Source organism: Lithobates pipiens, unplaced genomic scaffold (assembly GCF_037356315.1).
Source record: "Lithobates pipiens isolate NorthernLeopardFrog02 unplaced genomic scaffold, aLitPip1_a1.2 Scaffold_28, whole genome shotgun sequence".
NCBI lineage: Eukaryota > Metazoa > Chordata > Amphibia > Anura > Ranidae > Lithobates > Lithobates pipiens.
Genome location: NW_027507789.1, coordinates 121,161,953 through 121,185,347, shown reverse-complemented (window position 1 = coordinate 121,185,347; position 23,395 = coordinate 121,161,953). Strand labels below are relative to the sequence as shown.

Genomic DNA, 23,395 nt, shown 5'->3' with positions numbered 1-23,395 from the left:
CTTAAACCGGCCCTAGCAGCTACCTGTGTGGCCAGAAACTTGGAGTGTTGGCTTACACAGTTACAATCACATATTTCTGCAGGTACTTCTAGGCAACAGCTGTTGAAGTCCTTTCCGCTACTGTTTAAGGCTGTGGGCTTTTTAGCGGATGCCTCTGCAGAATCAGTCAAACTGGCTGCTAGATCAGCAGCACTAGTGAACGCTGCCAGAAGGGCCGTTTGGCTTAAAACCTGGTCAGGAGACACAGCTTCAAAGCTAAAGTTGTGTGGATTACCCTTTTCAGGGGACCATTTGTTTGGGCCCGGCCTGCAAGAGGCGTTAGAGCGCACGCAGGATAGGAAGAAAGCTTTCCCAGAAAGGAAAAAGAGACCTGAAGGGAAACGCCTTTTTCGAAGCCCCAGGCAGCAAAACCTGCAGGAAAGGGAGGTTCGCCCCAAAAAGCATTGGGCGGGTCACAAGGGAAGAGGCAGAGGAGGTATCTTATTCAATCCTCCTCAGCCCTCCCCTAAAACCCAGTGACTCCTGCGTCCCGGTGGGAGGAAGACTGGGGAAGTTCCTCCCACAGTGGGAAGCTTCAACCGAAAGTCCGTTCATTCGAGATCTTGTAAGGAACGGCTACAGGTTGGAGTTTGGTTCAGTTCCCCTCCCAAACTTTCAAGTAACAAGGTTACCAAGGGACCAAGAGAAAGCAGAGGCTTTGGCTCTTCTTCTGGGGGATCTGGTGGACCAAGAAGTAATGGTGCAGGTACCTCAGGAGGAGCGAGGCTTGGGGGTTTACTCCCACGTATTCGTGGTAAAGAAACCTTCGGGGAAGTTCAGGTTAATACTGAATCTCCGTCCCCTGAACAGATTTATAAAATACAAGCGGTTCCGGATGGAGTCAATCTTCTCGGTAACCAAATTCCTGTTTCAGGGCTGTCACATGGCCACAGTGGATCTCAGGGATGCATATTTGCATATCCCGATTCATCCGGAATCTCAGAGATTTCTCAGGTTGGCGGTGAGGTTGAACACGGGTGTGTTACACCTCCAGTTTCGAGCTCTCCCCTTCGGGCTTTCAGCCTCACCAAGAGTCTTTACAAAAGTTCTGGCAGAGGCACTGGCCCCATTAAGGCTCAAGGCTATAACAGTGATCCCATATCTGGACGATCTACTGTTCATAGCCCAGTCGGCCCAACAGCTGCAGAGGGACATACAGGAGGCTTTGGTTTTTCTGCGCTCACTGGGGTGGCTGATAAACCAGGAAAAATCCCAGCTGACCCCCTCACAGGAGGTCCTGTATTTAGGATACAGGATTTCTTCAGTGGAAATGAGGGTATTTCTTCCGGAGGAGAAGATCGGCAAGCTAGAACAGGCGGTAGCCCAGCTTCAATCTGGTCGGGAAGCCCAGATCAGGGAGGTGATGAGAGTCCTAGGGTTGATGACATCATGCTTTCCAGCGGTGGCCTGGGCAAGACATCATCAGCGTCCTTTACAAAGACTCATGCTCCGTTATTGGGATGGCAGGCAGGAGAGCCTGGATCAGGTTATGCCCCTATCCTCGGCAGTCAGGAGGTCTCTTTGGTGGTGGCGGGCCCAGGTCAACCTAGACAGGGGTCTTCCCTGGTCCCCACAAGCTACGGTGGTGGTCACGACCGATGCCAGTGCGCTGGGTTGGGGTGCCCACCTAGAGGGAACCTTAGCCCAGGGTTCCTGGTCGAACCTAGAGACAGGTCGTTCCTCAAACCAGAAGGAACTTCTGGCAGTCTGGAAAGCTATAGAAACCTTCCAGTCCCGGTTACATGGCAGGGATCTGCAAGTTCGCTCAGACAATGTGACAGCAGTAGCCTACCTGAACAAGCAAGGGGGAACCAGAAGCCCTGCACTACAGGTAATTGCGGACAAAATCTTCTGCTGGGCAGAGAAGAATTTGTCCTCAATATCAGCCATTCACCTAAAGGGAACTCAGAATTTCCTGGCCGACTTTCTCAGTCGCCAGAAGATAGGTCAGGACGAGTGGTCCCTCAACAAGGAAGTGTTCGAGGAGATCGTGTCATGCTGGGGAAGGCCAGAAATAGACCTATTTGCAACAGAAGGCAACAGGAAGGTGACACAATTTTTTTCGGTTCACCCACAGGATCGGGCCAGGGGGATAGACGCCCTTGCCAATCCATGGCTGTTTGGCCTGTGTTACGCCTTTCCTCCCGTAAGGATGGTGGCGGAGGTTCTGCAGAAGTTCCGCTCGGAAACTACGGACCTCATTTTAGTAGCTACTTTTTGGCCAAGGAGACCCTGGTTTGCCAACATAAAGAGATTGGCCGTACATCCTCCGCTGTTTCTACCAGTCAGGGAGGACTTACTTTCCCAGGGGCCGATCCTGTGCCCTCAGATAGAGAGGCTCAAGCTTGCGGCCTGGTATCTGAGGAACAAATCCTAAGGTCACAGGGTTTCTCAGAAAGAGTGATTAAGACCTTGTTAGAATGCCGTAAACCAGTTACTAGGGCAATTTACGCCAAGGTAGGAAAGAGGTTTAATTCCTGGTTGCGAGAACAGGGGATTGCAAGTCCCGGGGTCCCGGCAGTCCTAGATTTTCTACAAGCAGGGGTAGAACTGGGCCTATCTATCAGCACTCTAAAGGTACAGGTGGCGGCCTTAAGTGTTTTCCTTCAGTCCTCCCTTCAGCAGAATCCATTTGTCAGGAACTTCTTCAAGGCTCTATCTAGATCCAGGCCTGTGAGAATGAAGTCCTGTCCTACTTGGGATTTGGCCTTGGTTCTTAGGGCTCTGACCCAAGATCCATTTGAACCATTAGAGGGAGCTTCACTTAAGTGGATTGTACTAAAGACTGTATTTTTGATAGCGATCACGTCAGCTAGAAGGGTCAGTGATCTACAAGCGCTCTCGGTCAGGGAGCCATTTCTGTTAATCTTAGAGGACAGGGTAGTACTTAAGACTGATCCTAGTTTTCTTCCTAAAGTGGTGTCCACTTTTCATAGGACACAGGATATTATTTTGCCAACTTTTTTCTCAACCTCAGACAAGGATGAGGCGAGATCTTTAAGTTTGTTAGACGTCAGGAGAAGTCTATTAATTTTTTTAGAAGCCACTAAGGTCTTCAGGAAGTCAGACTCACTTTTTGTTAATTTTTCGGGCGCCCGCAAGGGCTGCAAGGCGTCCAAAGCGTCTATCGCCAGGTGGATACGAATGGCGATAGTTAAAGCCTATGAGTTAGAGGGGAAGCAGGCACCCTTAGTTAAGGCACACTCTACAAGGGCGGTTTCCGCATCATGGGCAGAGAGGGCTGGAGCCTCTCCAGAGGAGATCTGCAAAGCAGCAACGTGGTCCAGCTACTCAACGTTCGCAAGACATTACCGTCTGGATTTATGGTCTGATAAAGAGCAGACTTTTGGACGTAAGGTCCTCCAGGCAGTGGTCCCGCCCTGACAAGGTGAGCTCCTTGCTTATCATCTCAAAGGCTGTCCTGGAAGACGATATGAGAAAACCGGAGTTAGACTTACCGGTAACTCTTTTTCTAGGAGTCTTCCAGGACAGCCTGGCTTCCCACCCAAAGTTGTTTAAATTGGACTAAGTGGTGAGGATGTGTATTAACGTGATTGTTAGTGTGTTATGTCTTTCAGAGCCTCCCGGCGGTTCTTGGAGTAAAACTGAGGAGGGCCTGGGGGACCACACCTTTTATTTAATTGGCTTGACGTGTTTCCTGTCCCGGAGGGAGGAGCCCTATATCTCAAAGGCTGTCCTGGAAGACTCCTAGAAAAAGAGTTACCGGTAAGTCTAACTCCGGTTTTCATGTTCGTGGACACAGTAATCGTTCGTAGGCAACATCGTATGGAAATATATACTGTGTATTTAGTTGATACAGGGTTTAAACAACATTTTTGTCTCGCTAATTTGTCTTATTAAAAGAAGTTTAGGACATTATTATCTAGATGTCTTTGAAACTAGAATGAATAGCAAACTTTATTCAGTGGAATGTAAGGAGTGGACAAGCACTCACGAGGATGTGGAGGAAGGAGAGGTGGAGGAAGTGGGTGAGATTGTCACCCTAACAGCTGAGTGTCTGACACCCCAGCTTCAGGTAATCTATGTATGCCTGCATATTTGTAATACCGTATATACTCGAGTATAGGCCGACCCGAATATAAGCCGAGGTCCCCAATTTACCCCCAAAAAACTGGAAAAAATTATTGACTCGTGTATAAGCCGAGGGTGAGACATGCCTGTCCATCCCTGTGTGTCGTCCATCCCTGTGTGTGTCCATGCATCCGTGTGTGTGTGTGTCCATGCATCCGTGTGTGTGTGTGTGTGTCCATGCATCCGTGTGTGTCCATGCATCCGTGTGTGTGTGTGTCCATCCATCCCTGTGTGTGTGCATGCATCCGTGTGTGTGTGTGTGTGTGTGTGTGTGTGTGTGTGTGTCCATGCATCCGTGTGTGTCCATCCATCCCTGTGTGTGCATGCATCCGTGTGTGTGTGTGTGTGTGTGTGTGTGTGTGTGTGTGTGTGTGTCCGTGCAGCCTACCTGTGTCCAGCCTGCCTGTGTCCGTCCAGCCTGTGTCCGTCCCGGCCTGTGTCCGTCCCGGCCTGCGTCCCGTCCCGGCCTGCGTCCCGTCCCGGCCTGCGTCCCGTCCCGGCCTGCGTCCCGGCCCGTCCCGCAGCTCTTCGTCGGTGGCCATTCTAGGATTCAAAAGCCGCGCCTCCGTCGGTGATAGGCGGAACACTCAATTTCCCACTGACTGCTGGGAAATTGAGTGTTCCGCCTATCGGATGTCCGTGATAGGCGGAACACTCAATTTCCCAGCAGTCAGTGGTCCGCCTATCATGGACGTCCGCTCATCCTCATACTACGGACGAGGATGAGAGGACGTCCGTGATAGGCGGAACACAGACTGCTGGGAAATTCAGTGTTCCGCCTATCACAGGCGAAGGCGGAGACGGAGGCGCGGCCTTTGAATCCTAGAATGGCCGCTGTCTGTCTGCTCGACACGCTGATCGGGCAGACAGACAGCGATGACTCGAGTATAAGCCGAGGGGGGCACTTTCAGCCTCAAAAAAGAGGCTGAAAATCTCGGCTTATACTCGAGTATATACGGTACATGTTTTTTAACCAATTTTTAGGTGATGTGCTGGTTGTGGAACAGCAAGCTGAACCTTTCACTAGTGCCATCAGGGGATCTCAATGTACGCGTTTTGTGGGTGCAACCCCTTCCTCATAACGCTAGTAGGTGAGAGGAAGGGATTGCACCCACAAAACAGGTCCATTGATCCCCCATGATGGGAGATAGCACATGTTGACATTACCCATTTGGATTCCCAATTTGTGTGCATCTTCAAAATTTGGCCTTTACAGTGGTGACATCACCCAATTTGATTTATGACAATATCAAGACATTTTTGACACTATAATGTCTGATATTGCCTTCATTTTATAGATGTTGAACTTTGTAAGTTCCAGAGTTGTGTATATATTATGTTTTAAAACATGCCTGTTTGTAAACAAAAAAAAAAAAAAAGTTTTTTTAAAACAAAAATATATATATATTGTTATAAAAAAAATGTGCACAAATTAAAAGGTTTGGTAATCAACAATGTGTGGCTTCTTCTTTCAATGCTCAATACCAGTTTTGTAAGTAATTTGGTGGTTACAGTGACAATGGAGCTTATTTACTAAAGGAAAATACACATGGCACTACAAGTGCACTAGGAGAACCTAGGAGATAGCCAAAAAGAAAATCCAAAAATGTGGCCGTTCAGGTGGCCATTTTGGACACACCCCCGGCTCTATAACCTTAAGTCACTAGTTTTTGGATTTTTTTACAGTCCAAAAATGCCCCTGCCCAAAACAGTTGATAACAACCTATGTGTGCATGGACACATAGGATAACATGATGGGGAGTTTATTGACTGTAGAAAAAAAAACATCTAAAGCCAAAAACAGCAACTGTAAAAACGTTGTCAAAACATCATGTGTGCATGAGGCCTTACTGTTCTGAATTATGAATTTATGTTATTGTTGAACCAAAATTCTTTGGTAAGAATAAAATACAAAATATGCATTAAAAAGTTTTTTTTCTGTCTTATCTTCTTAACATTTGGTAGTCATATCTCAAAAATTTCGTCCATAAGATTTTTTTTTTATCTCAAGGATGAAATGTGAGAAATAACATACAGTATATATCATACAATCATTCCATAAACACATACCCCATACACTGCATATATAATTTGAGGAAAATATGCTTACAAAATAGTTTACCATTTGCCAATAATAAAAAAAAATATGGCCCGGATTTCATTTTAAAAATCTGGTCACCTTAACCTTAATGTTATATACTTTGGAGACAAAAAGTTGTTTTTAGGAGGCTATGATTTAAGTTAATGTATGTCTAAACCAAAGAACAAAATTGGAATACATGGCAGATTAGAGATTGCCAGTCCTTAGATGTGGTGGTCGCAATAGTTAACTAGTTAAGATTTTTCCCATTTATTTTAAAATGATCCTGTCAGCAACTAGGATGACAACCCTCACTATAGACTCCTGCTGCTGTCAGTCTAATCCTGTGAGGAGGGGACCGGGGGCTGTAGCTGAGCCGTGCTGTGTGTGTCTTGGATGCACACAGCCCAGCTCGGGAGTGCACTTTGGAGGCACAGAGCAGGTAAGTATAACATTTATTAAAAAAAAAAAATGTAAATTGCCTTTACAATCGCTTTAAATAGGAACCATTCTTTTTTTACGTGTACAATTTCTGTAACATATTATGTGAAGAACTAGTCTAAATACGCTGTAAGAATATTAATGTTTTGTGTTTATCAATGAATGCATGCAGTAGCTGTTGGGGTAAAAATCTGTGTAACTGTTTAAACTGTGTGACTTTTTTATACCCTGCTTGCTCACACAATATCCACGGTCTGTTCTTCTGGGTCACAGAGCCAGTTATTTTGTCCTAGTCATGTCACAGTAGAATGGCTGTGGCAGGGAAGGTGTCCCTGGACATACAAAGTATGCCCAAATTATTTAGATGAATTTTTGGTGTATCTTGTGTACCCAAGGCCCACAACTGGTTGTTTTTTGCTTCAATTTGAAGCAAGCTATTATTTTCTAAGGCTGGTGCCAAGGTTAAAATGCCACCTCTTACAAGCAAGGGGTTGCTGTCCAATGTCAGTGTACAAAATGTTCTAAAAATATCCGTGACTCTTCATGTGAATGGCTCTCTGCTTTTCCTAGCAGAGTTTATTTTATTTTTTTACAGTTTAACAGATTACTGTAGGTAATTTTTGAATGAACAGAAAGGCAGTAACTGTAATTTCCAGTTTGCTAAAGGGGAACAAAATTAGAAGCAATAACACACAACAAGTTTAGGATGGCAAACAGGATGGTTCTGACAATGAAAGGCTCCTCACAGTAGCTGGGCCTTTATGAGAAGCTGTGTTCTTTTGGGTTCCTGCCACACTGCCCACACACCAGCTCTGACAGTAGGAGGTCTCTCACCTGTAAGACAATTTCCCAGTTGTCCCCAAATTATCAGGTGTGGCCTCTTAACCAGTGCTGGGACAAGGCCATCTGGTGCCCAGCACTGGTTTTTGCTTTTTATGACTACCACCGCTCCTCCTCTGCCAAAGCGGCCGCCAGGCTCTTCCAATTCCAGACGCCTACTGACTGGAGCGTCATGGATACTGAGCTGTTCTCGTCTTTGTCATGGCATTTCATTTCTTGTCACATATTACGCCCCGATACGAATCCAGTCGCGTTTCAGGTATGCACCGATTCACCTCGGTGCGCCCAGCTGTCGGCCTCATTTCTGTACATGCTCCAGAGACGGATTCTTTGTTAAAACCATCGGTCCAGTCGTTGATTCTTGTCTCTGTCATGGCATATCATTTCTGTCACTTATTACGCTCCGATTCGAATCCTGTCGCATTTATTGATGCACCGATTCGTTCCGGTGTGCCCAGCTGTTTTCGCCTCATTTCAGTACATGCTCCAGAGACAGGATTCATTTTGTCATTCGTGGGCTCACCCTCTGATTTTTGTCTTTGTCATGGGTATTATTTCATCTCACCTATCACGCTCCGGTATGAATAGTCACACCTGTGTACCAAATTCGTCTCGGCGTGCCCTAGGACAGGCCTCATTTCAGTACATGCTCCAGAGTCCGTTTCGTGCTCGGTCGAGAGATTACAGCATGGCGATCCGGCCCTCTGTCATGGCAGATTCACTCATATCACTGTCACGTACTGCTTCCCGGTTCGAATACAGTTGTTTCTTTAATGTTCCGATTCCTGCTGGGGGCCTTGCTCATCGGCCTCATTTCACTAAATTGCCTCATTTCAATACATGCTCCAGAGTTCGGTTCGCTGTCAGTTGCAGCTGCGACACGACCGAATCGCACCTCTGTCATGGCAGATGTTTCATTAAGGCTGGGTTCACACTGCTGCGGGGGGAGATCCGGATGTGATTCGCACCGCAAATCACATCCGATCTCCCTAGCGATGCGAGTTCAGCCATACAGATAGTATGGCTGAATTCGCATCGCTCCCGCAGCAAACTCGCACGGGACCCTTTTTTTGGTCCGTAACAGAATCGGATCGCATGGGGGTTCACACCATGCAATCCGATTCTTGTGCGAGTCGGCAGATCGCACTGCGATATGCGGACGGATCTGGGGGTGTCATTAACATATCATTGACACTCCCAGCCGTCCGCATAGGGCAGTGTGAACTGCCGGCGGGAGTAATGCGATGCGGGAAAACGCCGCGGATTCGCGGCGTTCCCGCATCGCAGCGGTGTGAACCCGGCCTTAAAGGCAACATTTCATTTGTTTGTTTGTCTCATTTCATTTCATTTCATTTCAAAATCTCACCATCCCAATGAAGTCACTATTTTTAGCCCAACTATTTGTGATCAGGTATAGAACTCTCAACAAACTTTGCCTTCATATTCTCAGGTCAGTCGAGTTTCAGTAGGTCTACCCTGCACCTGTTCGGACGGTGCCTCCGTAGGTAAGGAAAAAAAAAAAATGGAGAAGGCGCACATGAGCGGGAGTGTCCTTCTCATTAAGTATGTATATCTTCAGGAGTCACCAACAAGTCTTGTAATCCATGTCACCCTTGTGTAGGTTCCGCTCAGAGAAAACCCAACCCCGAGGACAAGTAGGCTCGCCTAGGCCTGGACTATGCCACCATGTCCCTGGCCGGCAGTGAGGATCTCACAGCCCCACTATCTCCATCTCCAGTTTCTGAGAGTGGCAGCCTGCGGTCCCCCAGAGCATGGACCATTCCCAGACTGACAACTGAGCTGAGGCGCAGAGGTGTACCCTTTCCGGCGACAGCCAGAAAGTCCGAGCTCTTCAAGCTCCTCTTTCCTCCTCCAGCTGCAGCAGGAGCTAGTACCCAGCAGGCCTCCCTGGGTTCTATCGCCTCCTCGATTTCATAACTTCATACCCTGGTATCTTCCCTGGCGACCTCAGTTTCAGAGGTCCAGAATCGGGTGGCCCTCCTCGAGACCCGCCCGCCCGTTTCTCCTCCAGTACCAGCAGCCCAGGCAGTGACTATCCCACTCACAGGGATGTTATCTGCTCAGCCTGGAGAGAGGAGCTGGATCGGTACCTCCACACAATAGTAGATCTGGGCTACAAGTACAGCGGTTTTGCTTTTTATGACTACCACCGCTCCTTCTCTGCTAAAGCGGCCGCCAGGCTCTTCCAATTCCAGACGCCTACTGACTGGAGCGTCATGGATACTGAGCTGTTCTGCCGCCACTTCGCTTGCCTACGGTCTCCCCTCTGCGCAATTTGCCAGTCGGCTACCCATACCGCCACCTGGTGCGCTAACTCAGTGGCAGCCCGGCCCTCAGACAATCCTTCTACTTCGGGTGCTGCTCAGGGCCAACAGGCGCCTGCACGCCTGCCGTAGATGGACAAGTTTGGGCGCCCGGTCAAGACCGTAGGAGGTGCAGCAATCTGCAACAACTTTAATTACGGGTCATGTAATTTTATTCAGTCCCGGCTGCTCCACATATGCACTCTATGTCAAAGGGCTCATCCCAGGCTTATGTGCGAAGTCAAACAGCTTAAGAATTCATGACTGAGCCGGGTCGACGTCTCATGGCTCAGCATCTACCTTGCGGCTCATCCCACTCCCTCACTGTCCGTCTACCTTGTTCAGGGCTTCACCCAAGGCTTTCACACTGATCTCTCTCCCTCACCCTCTCCCTCACCTCACGTACGAGTGCCGGAACCTACGGTCAGCAGCCATTGATGAACGAGCCATTGATCAACTCCTACAGACAGAGTTAGACCGGGACTTTATCATAGGCCCTTTCACCCCCCCTCCTTCAACACCTGGAGAGTCAGCCCTATTGGGCTTGTCAAGGGCAAGTTCTCAAATAAACTGAGATTGGTGTACGATTTGTCAGCGCCTCATTCCTCTTCTATCCCCAGTCTAAATTCCCTCATCCCCTCCGAGGAGTTCTCTCTTAAGTATGCCTCCGTAGACACGGCTATCCAGGCCATTCTCAAGACAGGCACGGGCATCTGGCTCTCCAAGGCCGATATCTCGGATGTGTTCAAGCTCCTTCCCATCCATCCGTCTCTCTGGTGCTGGCATGGCATCAAGTGGAGGGAGCTGTACTATTTTGCCACCAAACTTGACACTTTCGTGCAGTCACTCACATGGATCTTGCTGCACGTAGCCCAGTGTCAGGGAGTCATACACTATCTGGATGACTTCCTGCTGATCGAGCCACCCGGCTCACCGCCAGGAGACCTGGATAAATTAAGGGTGGTTTTCAGGAACCTCAATGTCCCCATTGCCGAGCACAAGGTGGATGGTCCAGCGCAGTCCATCACCTTTCTCAGGGTTAACCTAGATACCAATACCATGCAGGCCAGCCTCCCCCCGGAGGCATCAGGGCAGTCCTGAGGGACTTCACCCGCGCCAGAACTTGCACCAAGAGGCAGCTGCAATACCTTCTCGGCATGTTGAACTTCGCCATGCGCATCATCCCTCAGGGTCACGCCTACTGGTCTTACTGTCCCTCACACAGGATCCGGAGCAAGTCCTCAGCCTTGATCCTGCCGCAATAGCAGACCTCTCTATGTGGGAGGAGTTCCTGTCATCTTGGAATGGTGTGTCCCTGTTCATTCCCTCCATATCTTCCCTTTCACCCCAGGTTGTGACCGACACGGCTGCCTCCACAGGCTTCGTGGCAATTTTTGGCCACCTCTGGCTCGCAGCTCCCTGGCCTCCCCAGATACTGGCGATACCTGGCTTCTCCGAAACATCCTCCCTGTTCGAATTATACCCCATCGCAGCATACACTTGGGGCCGCAGTTGGTCGGGCCAAACTGTGGCCTTTTCAACAGATAATTTAGCCACTGCAGAGGTCATTAATAAAGGCAGGTCCAGGTCTCTAGTGATGATGTCCTTCCTATGTCGGCTGGTTCAGCTCTCGTTATTATTTCAGTTCAACATCCACTGTTCCTTTATCCCCGGTAAGTCAAATCAGGCAGCGGACGCCCTCTCCCACTTTAATTTTGTCAAATTTTTCGATCAGGTGCCCGAAGCCGAACCGATATCAGCAGCTATCCCGGACTGGTCTCAGCTGACCCTGGACTAGCCCCACACCTCCTAGCGGCAACCCAGCTCATCAATCTTTCCCTCTCACGTAATACCCTCAAGGCCTACCAAACGGCCTGGAGGGCCTTCAACCGCTTCATGGCACATCACAGCACAGAGACGTCCCGTGTCAAACAAGTCCTGGCCTTCATCTCCTATTGCCACTCGGAGCTTGCATCGTCCTACAATACGATCCGGCTGTATCTGGCCGGTGTCCAACATTTCACGTCCCTCCAGGACCCTGCTGAACCTTCTTTATTTTTTTACCACGCCGTTCGGGCTGTCATGCGCGGCGTCCAGAAGCGCCAGCCAGTGGCCAGCACCAGACGTCTGCCTATCACAGGAGATATTTTCAGAAACATGTAGGATATCCTGGCCACGTCACCTTTCGGTCTTCGTCCTAGTGTCATCTTGCAAGCAGCCATACATCTGGCCTTCTACTGCTTCTTACGGCCAGGCGAGTTTACCTGTAACAACCCCACAGAACGCATGCTTTGCAAACGCCACCTGGTCCGTTACGAAGACCATTTCATTTTACACTTAGCAGTCTCCAAAACGCAGCAGGTTGGCTCTGGTACGGACATCCATTTCTCACCCGCTTGTTGACCCTTCTGGCCGATCAACCAGACACGAGCCCGCTTCTGCCATTTCATACTAAACCTCTAAACGCTGCCCGGTTCATGGAACACGTCAGGATACTCCTATGTATCCTTCAGCTCAACCCTACTCACTTCTCCGGACATTCGTTCCGTATCGGGGCAGCCTCAACAGCCTCCCGCCAAGGGGTCCCAGACCATGTCATCAAGAAGTTGGGCAGATGGAAGTCCACCTGTTTTGCCCGTTACATACCCAATCCACTAGTGGAGATTGCCCATGCCTTCATCAAACTCACCCAGTGACTAAACTAAAGTCAAATAAAGCACAAACCCTACCTGAATGTTTTTGCCCCCTTATTTTGGTATACTGTACGTTAGACCAGGGCACACTTTCAGGTCCATTTCAAGTAGTGAGTTTATGTTAACCCTGTTTGTCATCCTTATCCGTACCGGCCAGAGGGCTCTGAACCATAAATAAGAAGGTCAGTATGGTGGCCTGGAATTATGGGAGGAGCCCGGAGGGGTATTTAACCAGCCTGTTCGGCTGTCTTCCTTGTCGGTTCCTGTGTGCGATACCCACCCTCCCATCCCCTTTTTAGGGCATTTCTCAAGCATTATACTCCTCATGAGAGTACTCATTTCACTTAATTTCATGTTCCCTCACTCATCTCCATACGCAGCAATGTGAAGGACCCAATCGCCTCCGCCGATAACGACGGCTCCGGTAAGCGGCGGAGGGCATGGGAGAGCGGCGGGGGGGGTGACACCTCTCCCACTGCCGATAACGGTGATCTCTTGGCGAACGCGCCGCAGAGACCACCATTATCGTACCCACGGCCGGCGCCTGAAGAGATGGATATCTCAGTTTTGGCAGCAGCTGCTGCCGTTACCGAGATATCCCTCTTCAAAAAATGGACGTACATCGTCGTGCGCCGGTCGTAAAGTGGTTAAAACTGCCATGGGTTATATCTGTTAGGTGGAGAATGATTGAGGTATCAATGTATAGACACATAAAATAAAGAATGTTTTATGCCGCATACACACGAGTGGACTTTCCGGGAGAAAAGGTCTGGCGGAACGATTCCGTCAGACATTCCACTCGTGTGTGGGCTTCATCTGACTTTTTTTTCCAAAATTCTGATGGACCTAGAAATAGAATATGTTTCAAATCTTTCCGCTGGAACCAGTTCCTATTGAACTTCCTTTTTCTAGTCCCGTCGTAGGTCACAGCGTTCTAGACGATCGGACTTTGGTGTGATCGTGTGTAGGCAAGTCAGTTTTGGCGAAACTCTGTCGAAAAGTCCTTCGGAGTTCAGTCCGACGAGAAGTCCACTCGTATGTACGCAGCATTAGTGGATAAAATAAAGATGTGTATAGTTTTTTAATATAATCAATTTATTCTGTGCTTTTTTACCTATAAATTAATATCCAGTTATATTATGTGCATAGGACAAAAACCCAGGCCTTTTTTAACCACTTAAGCCCCGGACCAATTTGCAGGCAAAGGACCAAGCCCCTTTTTGCGATTCGGCACTGCGTCGCTTTAACTGACAATTGCATGCAAAGTGGCTCCTAAACAAAATTGGCATCCTTTTTTTCCCCTGAAATAGAGCTTTCTTTTGGTGGTATTTGATCACCTCTGAGGTTTTTATTATTTGCGCTATAAACAAAAATAGAGCGACAATTTTACTTTACTTTTACATTTTGCTATAATAAATATCCCGAAAAAATATATAAAAATTTTTTTTTCCCTCAGTTTAGGCCAATACGTATTCTTCTACATATTTTTGGTAAAAAAAAACCGCAATTTGCGATTATTGATTGGTTTGCGCAAAAGTTACAGCTTTAACAAAATAGGGGATATTTTTATAGCATTTTTATTAATATATTTTTTTTACTAGTAATGGCGGCGATCAGCGATTTTTATTGTGACTGCGACATTATGGCGGACACATTGGACATTTTTGACACATTTTTGGAACCATTGTCACTTATACAGCAATCAGTGCTATTTAAATGCACTGATTCCTGTGTAAATAACACTGGCAGTGAAGGACTTAACCACTAGGGGGCAGTGTAGGGGTTATGTTTTTTTTTTTTTACGTATTTGTAGAGGGGTGTGGCCTGGCATGTGACATCACTGATCGTCTTTCCCTATATCAGGGAACAGACGATCGGTGACAGCCACAGTAGGAAGCACAGGGAGAGGTTTGTTTACACAGACCTCTCCTCGTTCTTCAGCTTTGTGACCCGATCGCGGGACACCAGCGATCGGGTCCGCTGGTCCCACATCCACGATAACGGAACTCAGGACCGGGTCGGGAGTGCGCTGCCGGTGGCACGATCCCAACCCACGGCTGGGCACTTAAAGAGCAACGTACAGGTACGTGCTTGTGCCCAGCCATGCCATTCTGCTGCTGTACATCGGCGCGAGGTGGTCATTAAGTGGTTAAAACAATCTACTGAGCTGGCAAGAACCAGCTCTTGCAGTCTTTTCCACACTATTCCATTCTATTGACTTGAAGGATGAGACCCTTCATTAGCATGCATTTTTAGCCAGAACCTTCTCCACACACACTCTGAATTTTGCTTTAATTTATAGGTCCATAGTTGATCCAGGAGATATCTGAGTGCCTGTTGTGGGAAGGAATTTTTTTTCCCCCTGCAAATTGGATCATGCTTTGCTGTTTTTTTTTTTACCTTCCTCTGGATCAACTATGGGTATAGGGTTGTGTAAATGGAGGTTTTTCTCTGTGTGTGTGTGTGTGTGTGTGTGTGTGTGTGTGTGTGTGTGTGTGTGTGTGTGTGTGTGTGTGTGTGTGTGTGTGTGTGTGTGTGTGTGTGTGTGTGTGTGTGTGTGTGTGTGTGTGTTTTTATTTTTTTTTCTATGTTGGCTGAGCTGGATGGACTTGTGTCTTTTTTCAACCAGATTAACGTGACTATGTAAAGATAGACATGGTGTTTAAATCAACACTGCCATGTCAAAGATGATGATTTTCTTTGCGCACACAAAGCTATGACAGTGGCATGTAAAAAGCAGAACATAATAGGTCTGGTGGTCTTTGTAGTTATTGCATTATTTGAAATGTGTAATTAAGTTTCCTAGACAAAGTACAATATATTGGAACTTAGATGAGCTAGGCTGTGCTGTCTCTTAAAAATCGTATATATTTAAAATTCCCTTTAACTGTATCAAAGTATATACCGCTAGTGAGCATGAATGTATTGCGGTTTTCATTATTGGCTTTAAATGAAGTCAAATCTCTTTAGAAGTGTTTTTTTTTTTTTCATTTTCAAAGTCATTAGACAGGAAATACCATGCAAGCAGAGCATGCAACGTAAGGATGATATTTTAATCTTAAGCAAAGAGAGCAGGGGCTAAAACAATTATTGTACATTCTTTGAACTGGGAGAAAGCTGTAGTGTTCGCTGATTGCATTAACGTCTGTACCATCTCCAGTTTGAAATGAAATACAGAACTTTGTTAACTACTATTCCTGTTATTTCCTGCCACGAGGGCCTGCCAACTATGGACCTGGCAAACAAAATGCCACAAACTCTTATCAAAACCCAAGCTCTCAATTATAAACTGGATGGCAAATAATGAAAAAATTCTCAGTTTATTTTAAACCTGGATTAGATGTACATATATAAGGCTCAACAATACATCTCTCTGCCCGAGAGTTTGTTGCTGACTAACAGGGTGCCCCTAATGGGTACCCCAAAACAAACAGGCACCAACTGTACCTGTATAATGTTCTGTCAGCACTCAGTGTTTTCACCAAGCAGCAGGCTCCAATAGCAGAGAAAGTAAGTGAAAAAGTTCCGAGCAACATTCAACTTGTATATACAGTATAAAGGCCTGTGGATGACGGAATCTAATTATGAGATCTGGTTGCCAGGTAAGAAGTAAACCTAGTAATGGAGGCTTTATTGCACCCACAATTCTACAAAGCCTCAGGACCTAGAATATAACTTATTAGGAAGCTGAAAAAACAAAAAGTTTGTTTTCTGCACATCAGTCATAAACCATGGAGCCCGTCACCATATATTTTGTGAGACACCTGGGCAACACCTACATAACATTCACAATCCTGCCAGCCTGTGCCTCGCATACCCTTCCTTTCTGTTTAGACTGGTGGGACAGAGCACATTTCATGTTCTACACAAAATGTAACCACTTAAAGAATACGTAAACCCGACATTTCATATTCCTGATATGTGTCTGCTTTACCATATACTTGTATGAAAAAGTATCCCATTCTCTTTGTTTTGCTTCCTTTGTGTGAAATCCCTAAGAACCTGGTGGATCCAAACTCCATGGTCAGGATGATGCAGTGCCTGGACTGCTTCCAGTGACATCAGCAGAGAGTGGACTTCAGAACTCTCTCCGCTGAAAATGGGTCACAGGAGTGCAAAACGAATTGCACTCCTGTGACCCATAGGAGAAGCCCAGCCAAATGAGCTCAGGCTGGACTTCTTTAAAATTGCTGGCAAATTACATTTCATTGCCAGCTTCTTTTTTTCTTTTTTTAAAAAGCACACAGATACTTCCAAAGGTCTGCCATGTATTTTGGGGGATCTTCGAAGTGGTCTGTATGCTGTTTTTGTATTTTAAAAGCTGGTATATAAATGTCATTTTCCATTAATTTAAACTGTATTTTGTAAATGTAACTTTTGCCATAGTACATCCTACAGCAAGAATGAAAAAACATTAGCGAATGGTCCCTTCTGCCCCAGAGTATACCCTCTACCCATCTAATTTCCGAGTTGTAAGGTCGGCAGTAGTAATTCCTACACAACACAGAAACAGCCCATCAGGTTTATCCTGTACTTTAATTCAACAAGGCAGCACACAAACCCAGTTTCAAAGCTTTGTCGAAGGGCACAACCCCCACAACCACCAGCCAGGGTTGTGGGGAAGAGGCTCCCTGCCCCAAAGGTTCAGGAGTGGGTGGGCACTCGCTCGTCCCCTCCCTTTCCCGACCTACTGGGGTGCATGCTCGGATAAGGGTCTGGTATGGGTTTTGGGGGGACCCCACTCCATTTTTTGTTACATTCTGGCATGGGGGTGTCACCTCCAAATCCATATGACTCGAAGTGCCTGGTATGGGCCTGGGGGGGACCACACCGTTTTTTTTACCAATTTTTTTTTTGCCGGAACCCTGCTGACAGCTGATGACTCATCCGTTGTTAAGGACATGGCAGCCGGCTTCCCTGCCTGATCCTCAGCAACCAGCTATATACAATGACTGTAAAGCCCAAAAAAGTTAAAAAATTGCAAAACGTAAATCACAGTACTTGTGTTTTGGATGCGGGTCCATTGAAGTCTATTACATGCAAAATGCTTGCTGCATTTTGCAGGAAATAAAGTCCCCGACCCTTTCCAAAAACGCAGAGGCACAAAAATGCATTGATGTGAACGAGTTCCATAGGAACCCATGTTAAAAAAAATTAAAAGCGTTTCTGCAAAAAAAATACATTAGTGTGAATGGAGCCTAACTTCACATTGCTGCTGTGGTATTATATACCATTTCCCGTCTAAAACAACAAAATTTAACTTATCAGGGTCTTTTCTAGAATTGTGAAAGACATGGGGCATCCTTAAAACACACTATAGAGGCACAAGTATTGTGGCATTGGCCAGATCACGCCAAACAGTAGGAGTAGCTTAAAAGAAATGAATCTTAATTCATTGCCTAATTCTGCTATAATGTTGTCACCCTATCCTGTGTCAATGGATTATCATACCAAACCACATATAGCCGGCACTACGAGAATCCTTACCTATAAAAGATCAAATCAAACAAAACAAAAAACAAAAAGAAAATACATATAAAAAGCTACTCTTCACAACCACTTAGGCTTCATGTACACAGGATGTTTGACAACCTCTTCTGAACGCTGGAAACTTGATTGCTAGTAACCGACGGTTAAAAACATCTGTTTTGCCAATTTTACATGCAGTGTTTATTAGCGTTTGCGTTTAGAAGCATTTTTGACAGATAACAGATTTTACATATCACTAGCCCCTCCCAAATGCCTTCAATCCAGGAAAAAAATTGATTTTCTCTCTCTCTTTCTCTCTCTGTTTTTAACATTGCAAATGGTCAGAAATGATTCCCCATTGAAAACGTCTATAAACTAAAATGCGCATAAACGCAAGTTACTGCATTTAAGACGCTTTTACACGCTGTTACAAGCATTTGGGGTTTCAAATACCCCTGAACTACCATCCTGAATGCAAATTTTTGCTTTTAAAAAAAATGCTTCAAACCTCAACTGCTTCTAAACTACTATAAATGCCTGAGTGCACATGTACCAATAGGATAACAGAGGAGAGTTCAGGGGCTGCTGAAAAAAAAAACGCTCAAATGCTCCTAAATGTCCATTTCCCAGCTGCAGTTTACATGCGGCCTTACAGCTGATATAAAATAATAATCATACAATAGGAGAAAATAACACAGACAGCCCACAGAGGGCTAATGAAAACATAAAAAAAAAATAATGAAAAAACTCCTCCTGAATTTAAATAATCCTTTTTTTTCCCTTTTTCTTCCTTTTTTACCCTTCTTCAGTATTAGACAATGAATTGATTGCAGCACAAACTGATTTGGTTCTGTGGCAGAAGAGAATACTGACAGTATACAAAAGAGGTATAAAGAGGAGAAACTTCTCCTAAATCAAACCAATAATACTGTTGAATGGATAAATGTTTGTCTTGCTTGCAACAGTAGTGTCCTTTGCCCCCATAGAGTAGTGTCTTCTGCCCCCTCCCCATAGCAGTGTTCTTTAACCCCCCTCAGCAGTGTCCCGTGCCCCCCACCATAATTCTTTGCCCCCTTCACATCATCCCTCCTCTGACAGAAACACACACCAGTGTGTAGTCAGCACAGTACTGGATGAAGGATGGGAGCTGTGGAAGTTAACTGTTCACATTACCAACCTGGTGATTGGTTCCTAGGACCACCTGGCCTCCTAAAAATCAATCACCTGCTGGTTAACTTGAACGGTTCACTGAGGCAGCTCCTGCTCCCACCATCCATCCAGTACTGGGCTGCCTCCTGCTCTCTGCTCTGCAGTGAACATGAGAGCAGTGGGGGCAAACCGGGAACGTGTTCACAAACTACACGTTGGCTTCCCGCGGTTGGCGGGTGCATTGGGATGCAAAATAATCTTCCTTTATTGAAAAAACCAACAGGAACAAGTTCTACTCTGACATGTTTCATGCTAGGCACAGTGCTTTCTCAAAGAAAGAATTATTTGAGAAAGCGCTGCACCTAGTGCAAAACATGTCAGAACAGAACTTGTCCCTGCTGACTGTTTTAATAAAGGAAGATTATCTTGCATTTGGTGTGCAGCATTGCTGCTGGTATAATTGATTGTTTTGGTGAAGACGAGCAGAGCCAGCACCTGACATGTGATTGTGGAGTGTGGAGCCTGATCTGGCCTTGAGCGACGTGACAAATAATGTGATATTTTTTTACCTTACAGTGCTCTAAAAGAGTATTCTTGTGAGAGTTTGGTTCTACTTTGATGTCCATACAAAAAAAAAAGCAAACACAAGCCTTTTTGTACTTTTAGAAAGTTAGAAAAGTGTACCTGCATTCTGTAGCACCACAATGACAGAATGTAGAAATATACTTTGCTGAAAATAAATATATAGTCCATTTAATAGACGTAGATAATACATTGGTATAGTTGTAATGGAGCGTGGACATTCATGCTAGTTGGAAATAGGGATCTGTGTGCATAGTATGTCATTTCTGCTCTGGTCTTGGTCTTTCAACTCACCCAGACAAGTCTTCCCATCACTTTGAAGAGTGTAGCCCTCGTTGCAACGACAGTAGTAGCCATTCAGGATGCCCACACATTCATGCTGACAGCTGTGATTGCTGTATGAACAATAGTCAATCACTGCAATTTAGAACAGACAGGGTAATCAGACGTAGCTTATGACTTCTAGATCCTTCTCATATAACCGCTGGATGCCCGCCACCCTGTAACATCACAGTCCTATCTAAGGCTTCTTCTTCTTCTTATTTGAAGCAATGGAAGAATACACAGCTATTTCACATTCCTGAAAGAAATCTTTGTAGAGAAAGGTCAGATAGGTTGGACTGTTTCAACTCCAACTGGAACAGTCTAAAAGTTGATTTTGTTATTGTTTTAATGAAATGGTGCTATCTACATCAGTCAGGCTTTCATGCAGACCTAACATAAAAGCTCTTTGTTGACTTTGTACTTTGTGCTCCAGTCTCTTCATTAAGATATTCTACAGACTAGAAACATTTTGTCTCAGAAGAGAAATGCAACTATACCATTCATTTTCATGATCCAGCTGATCAAAGTGATTTTACAATCAAAGAAACAATACATTAACACATAGCTATGGCCGTAGGATTTGTGAACCTACCACAAGTAAGTGCATGGAGGCTAAAAGATGCCTACAAGTTCAAGTCAAACCCTTAAAATTTTTTGTATCTATACTTTTCTCAGGCTATTCTGAAAAATTGGTCATGGTGTCATCCACCTTGTCTTACCAAAATTTTTGTACCACCCCGGTGGACATACTTGGTATTTTAACCTTGTTTAGTCCAAATATGGTAGGCTAGGTTTTCATTTACTACTGTGTTTTATTTCAGATAAAAATATTGCTAATAAAGGTAAATCCGTGTTACTATGAGATGATACAATCTCTCTACAATCACTTTTAAATGTTCTAAAATGGTCACCAACCTTTTGGATTTCACGAACCACTAAACTCACAATTTTGAATCCCACGGACCACTGACATGGATTTTACATACATTATGCACACACAATGCTCCGGCTCTCTACCCCCCTCACTCTGATTAACACTGCTGCCTTATACACAATATTCTGGCTCTCTGCCCCCTTACACAGACTCATCATTGGATCTCACCTCCTTATCTGGCCATGTGCTTGAGCTCCATGCTCCCTTCCACAGTCTGTGATCAGTACTGTCATTGGAAGCCCCCTCCTTCACTTCCCACTCTCTGCGCTACTCCTGTCGCCTCTTTCTGAGTTCACAGGAACTACAGAGGAGGCATTGGGTATCAATGCATGCTGACAGTAAGGACCGAAAGAAGAAAGAGTGGGTTGCGCTAAGTAATAAATTTAACTAAATAACACAAATGCAGAAAAAACACCTATGTGAAAAAAAAACTCCAGTAGCTTTAACTTAGTTTGCATAAACGATCGTTTTAAACATCATCTCTGTAAGTGCGCATTTGTCTCTTACGTTCGATTAAAAATTTTTACTTGGGTTTTACACTATTGTGAGTCTTATTATCTTCTATGTGAAACGGTGAGAGGGAGCGTAATTGGAGGCGAACGGGTTCCAGAGTTTCCTTTGCATCCATTTGTGAAAACCCTGGACTGGGGGAATCAGTCATCCGCTCTGCATGGTTCTCTGTAATAAGGAACCATACACCTTCGGTAAGCGGCAGTAATATCTGTGGTGGAGGTTGTGCATGCTTCACGTTCGTTTTGGATACTTGTGCTGTCACCGTATCACTGTGGAATACTTTTGAAATTAATATTTTTCATGGACTATATGAACACTTTAATATTCAATGTTATAATTTTTTCTCACATATATTGAGGTTATACTTATGTTTTAAGGCAATTCGTTATTGGTTGCCATATTTTGCTGTTCTTTCGAATGATCATATTACACTAGGATAATTTAGTACATATATTCTTTGATATCTTGATTGACAATACCGATATATATTTGGAATTTCCTTGCACTGAAAATCTTTCCGCATAGGATTGACAAACTTACTAAGTTAAAGCTACTGGAGTTTTTTTTTCACATAGGTGTTTTTTCTGCATTTGTGTTATTTAGTTAAATTTATTACTTAGCGCAACCCACTCTTTCTTCTTTGCATGCCAAATGTAGTATAACATTTGGGTTGCTGCTTTTTCTTAGTTTTTTCTATCTGATAAGCGTGGCTTTTTCCTCTTTTTTATCTTGACAGTAAGGACTGTCAGCATGCATTGAGAACAACACCGGGTGGTATCCCCCTGCCACAATTTTGATTTGCAGCAGAACCCCTGGAACCCACAAAATGTTTCCCATTGGCAATCAGTGGTCCACAGACCACAGGTTGGTGACCACTCTTCTAAAACTATGCAGTGCAAGAGCATACTTAAAAAAAAAAATCATTACATTTGTTTCCAGACTGTAAAGTTGTGGCTCTACACTAGTGCCGGTCAACTTTCTTGATGCAAGGGGAAGCAAATGTGGTCACTGACATCACATAACATACAGTGAATGTAATGTTACAGAAAGCTGTTAGACATTGCAGACATGCAACGGGAGATGGTCAAAGATTATGGGCATGCTAGAAGTGATGTACAAAGACTGCTATAGGAGGTGCTGGAGACACATTACATTAGACTGCTAGAGATCACTACTATCACTGGCCATTTACCAGTCCATGTTTTTATATTTGTGCTCCCTATAGCCTCCTTGAAAATTTGAGCCCCATTTGATATTTCTCACAGAAAGGTCCATTATAAAAGATCAGAGGGGTAAAAACAAAAAAACAACCACAAAAAAAACATAAAAAGTGAAAAGTGCAAAAAAATAACAAAATAGTGTAAAAAAAATAAAATGGAACAGTTTAAGGAATATTTTTTCTTCTCTGGCCTAGACAACCACCTAAATAAGGTAACATAGACTAACGCATGCAGAGGCTCCCAGGGCTGCAGGTTGGGCACCAGAACTCTACACAAATCTACCAACATAATTGGTAGAACTAATTGAGATCAGACAATCAATTTTAATTTGTATGGTCAGATTGGGGTAATTCATCCCATCAATACTGTGTTACCAGCTATAAAAACTTACATGTCACGTGGAGACTACCCTTGGATATTTATGAAAATGTGAAAAGTATTGGTTGAACTCAGGTATTGACAGACCACATGGTTATAAATGTTCTGATTTTCAGTAATAATCTTAGTTTTTTTTATCACATAATGGTTGCAACAAGTTTTCAAAGGTCAAGTCTGTGCCTGTTGAAGATTTTCCCTCACCTCCTGTCTGGCAAAATCATTGTTGCCATGACTGAAAATGAGGGAAACATTTCTCTAAGGCAGCTACAAACAGTAAAAAATTAAAAGGAACGTAATCCTTTCCCACCCTAAAACTG

At 45.1% G+C, this 23,395-nt stretch overlaps 1 protein-coding gene across 1 annotated transcript in view; it reads right to left on the bottom strand.

Moving 5' to 3' along the window:
• Positions 1–23,395, bottom strand: part of MATN4 (matrilin 4) — a 136,697-nt gene that overhangs the window by 31,160 nt on the left and 82,142 nt on the right. Inside the window, exon 8 of the mRNA XM_077459568.1 lies at positions 20,004–20,126. Within this exon, the coding sequence (XP_077315694.1) occupies positions 20,004–20,126 (123 nt within the window). The remainder of the gene's footprint in view (positions 1–20,003; positions 20,127–23,395) is intronic.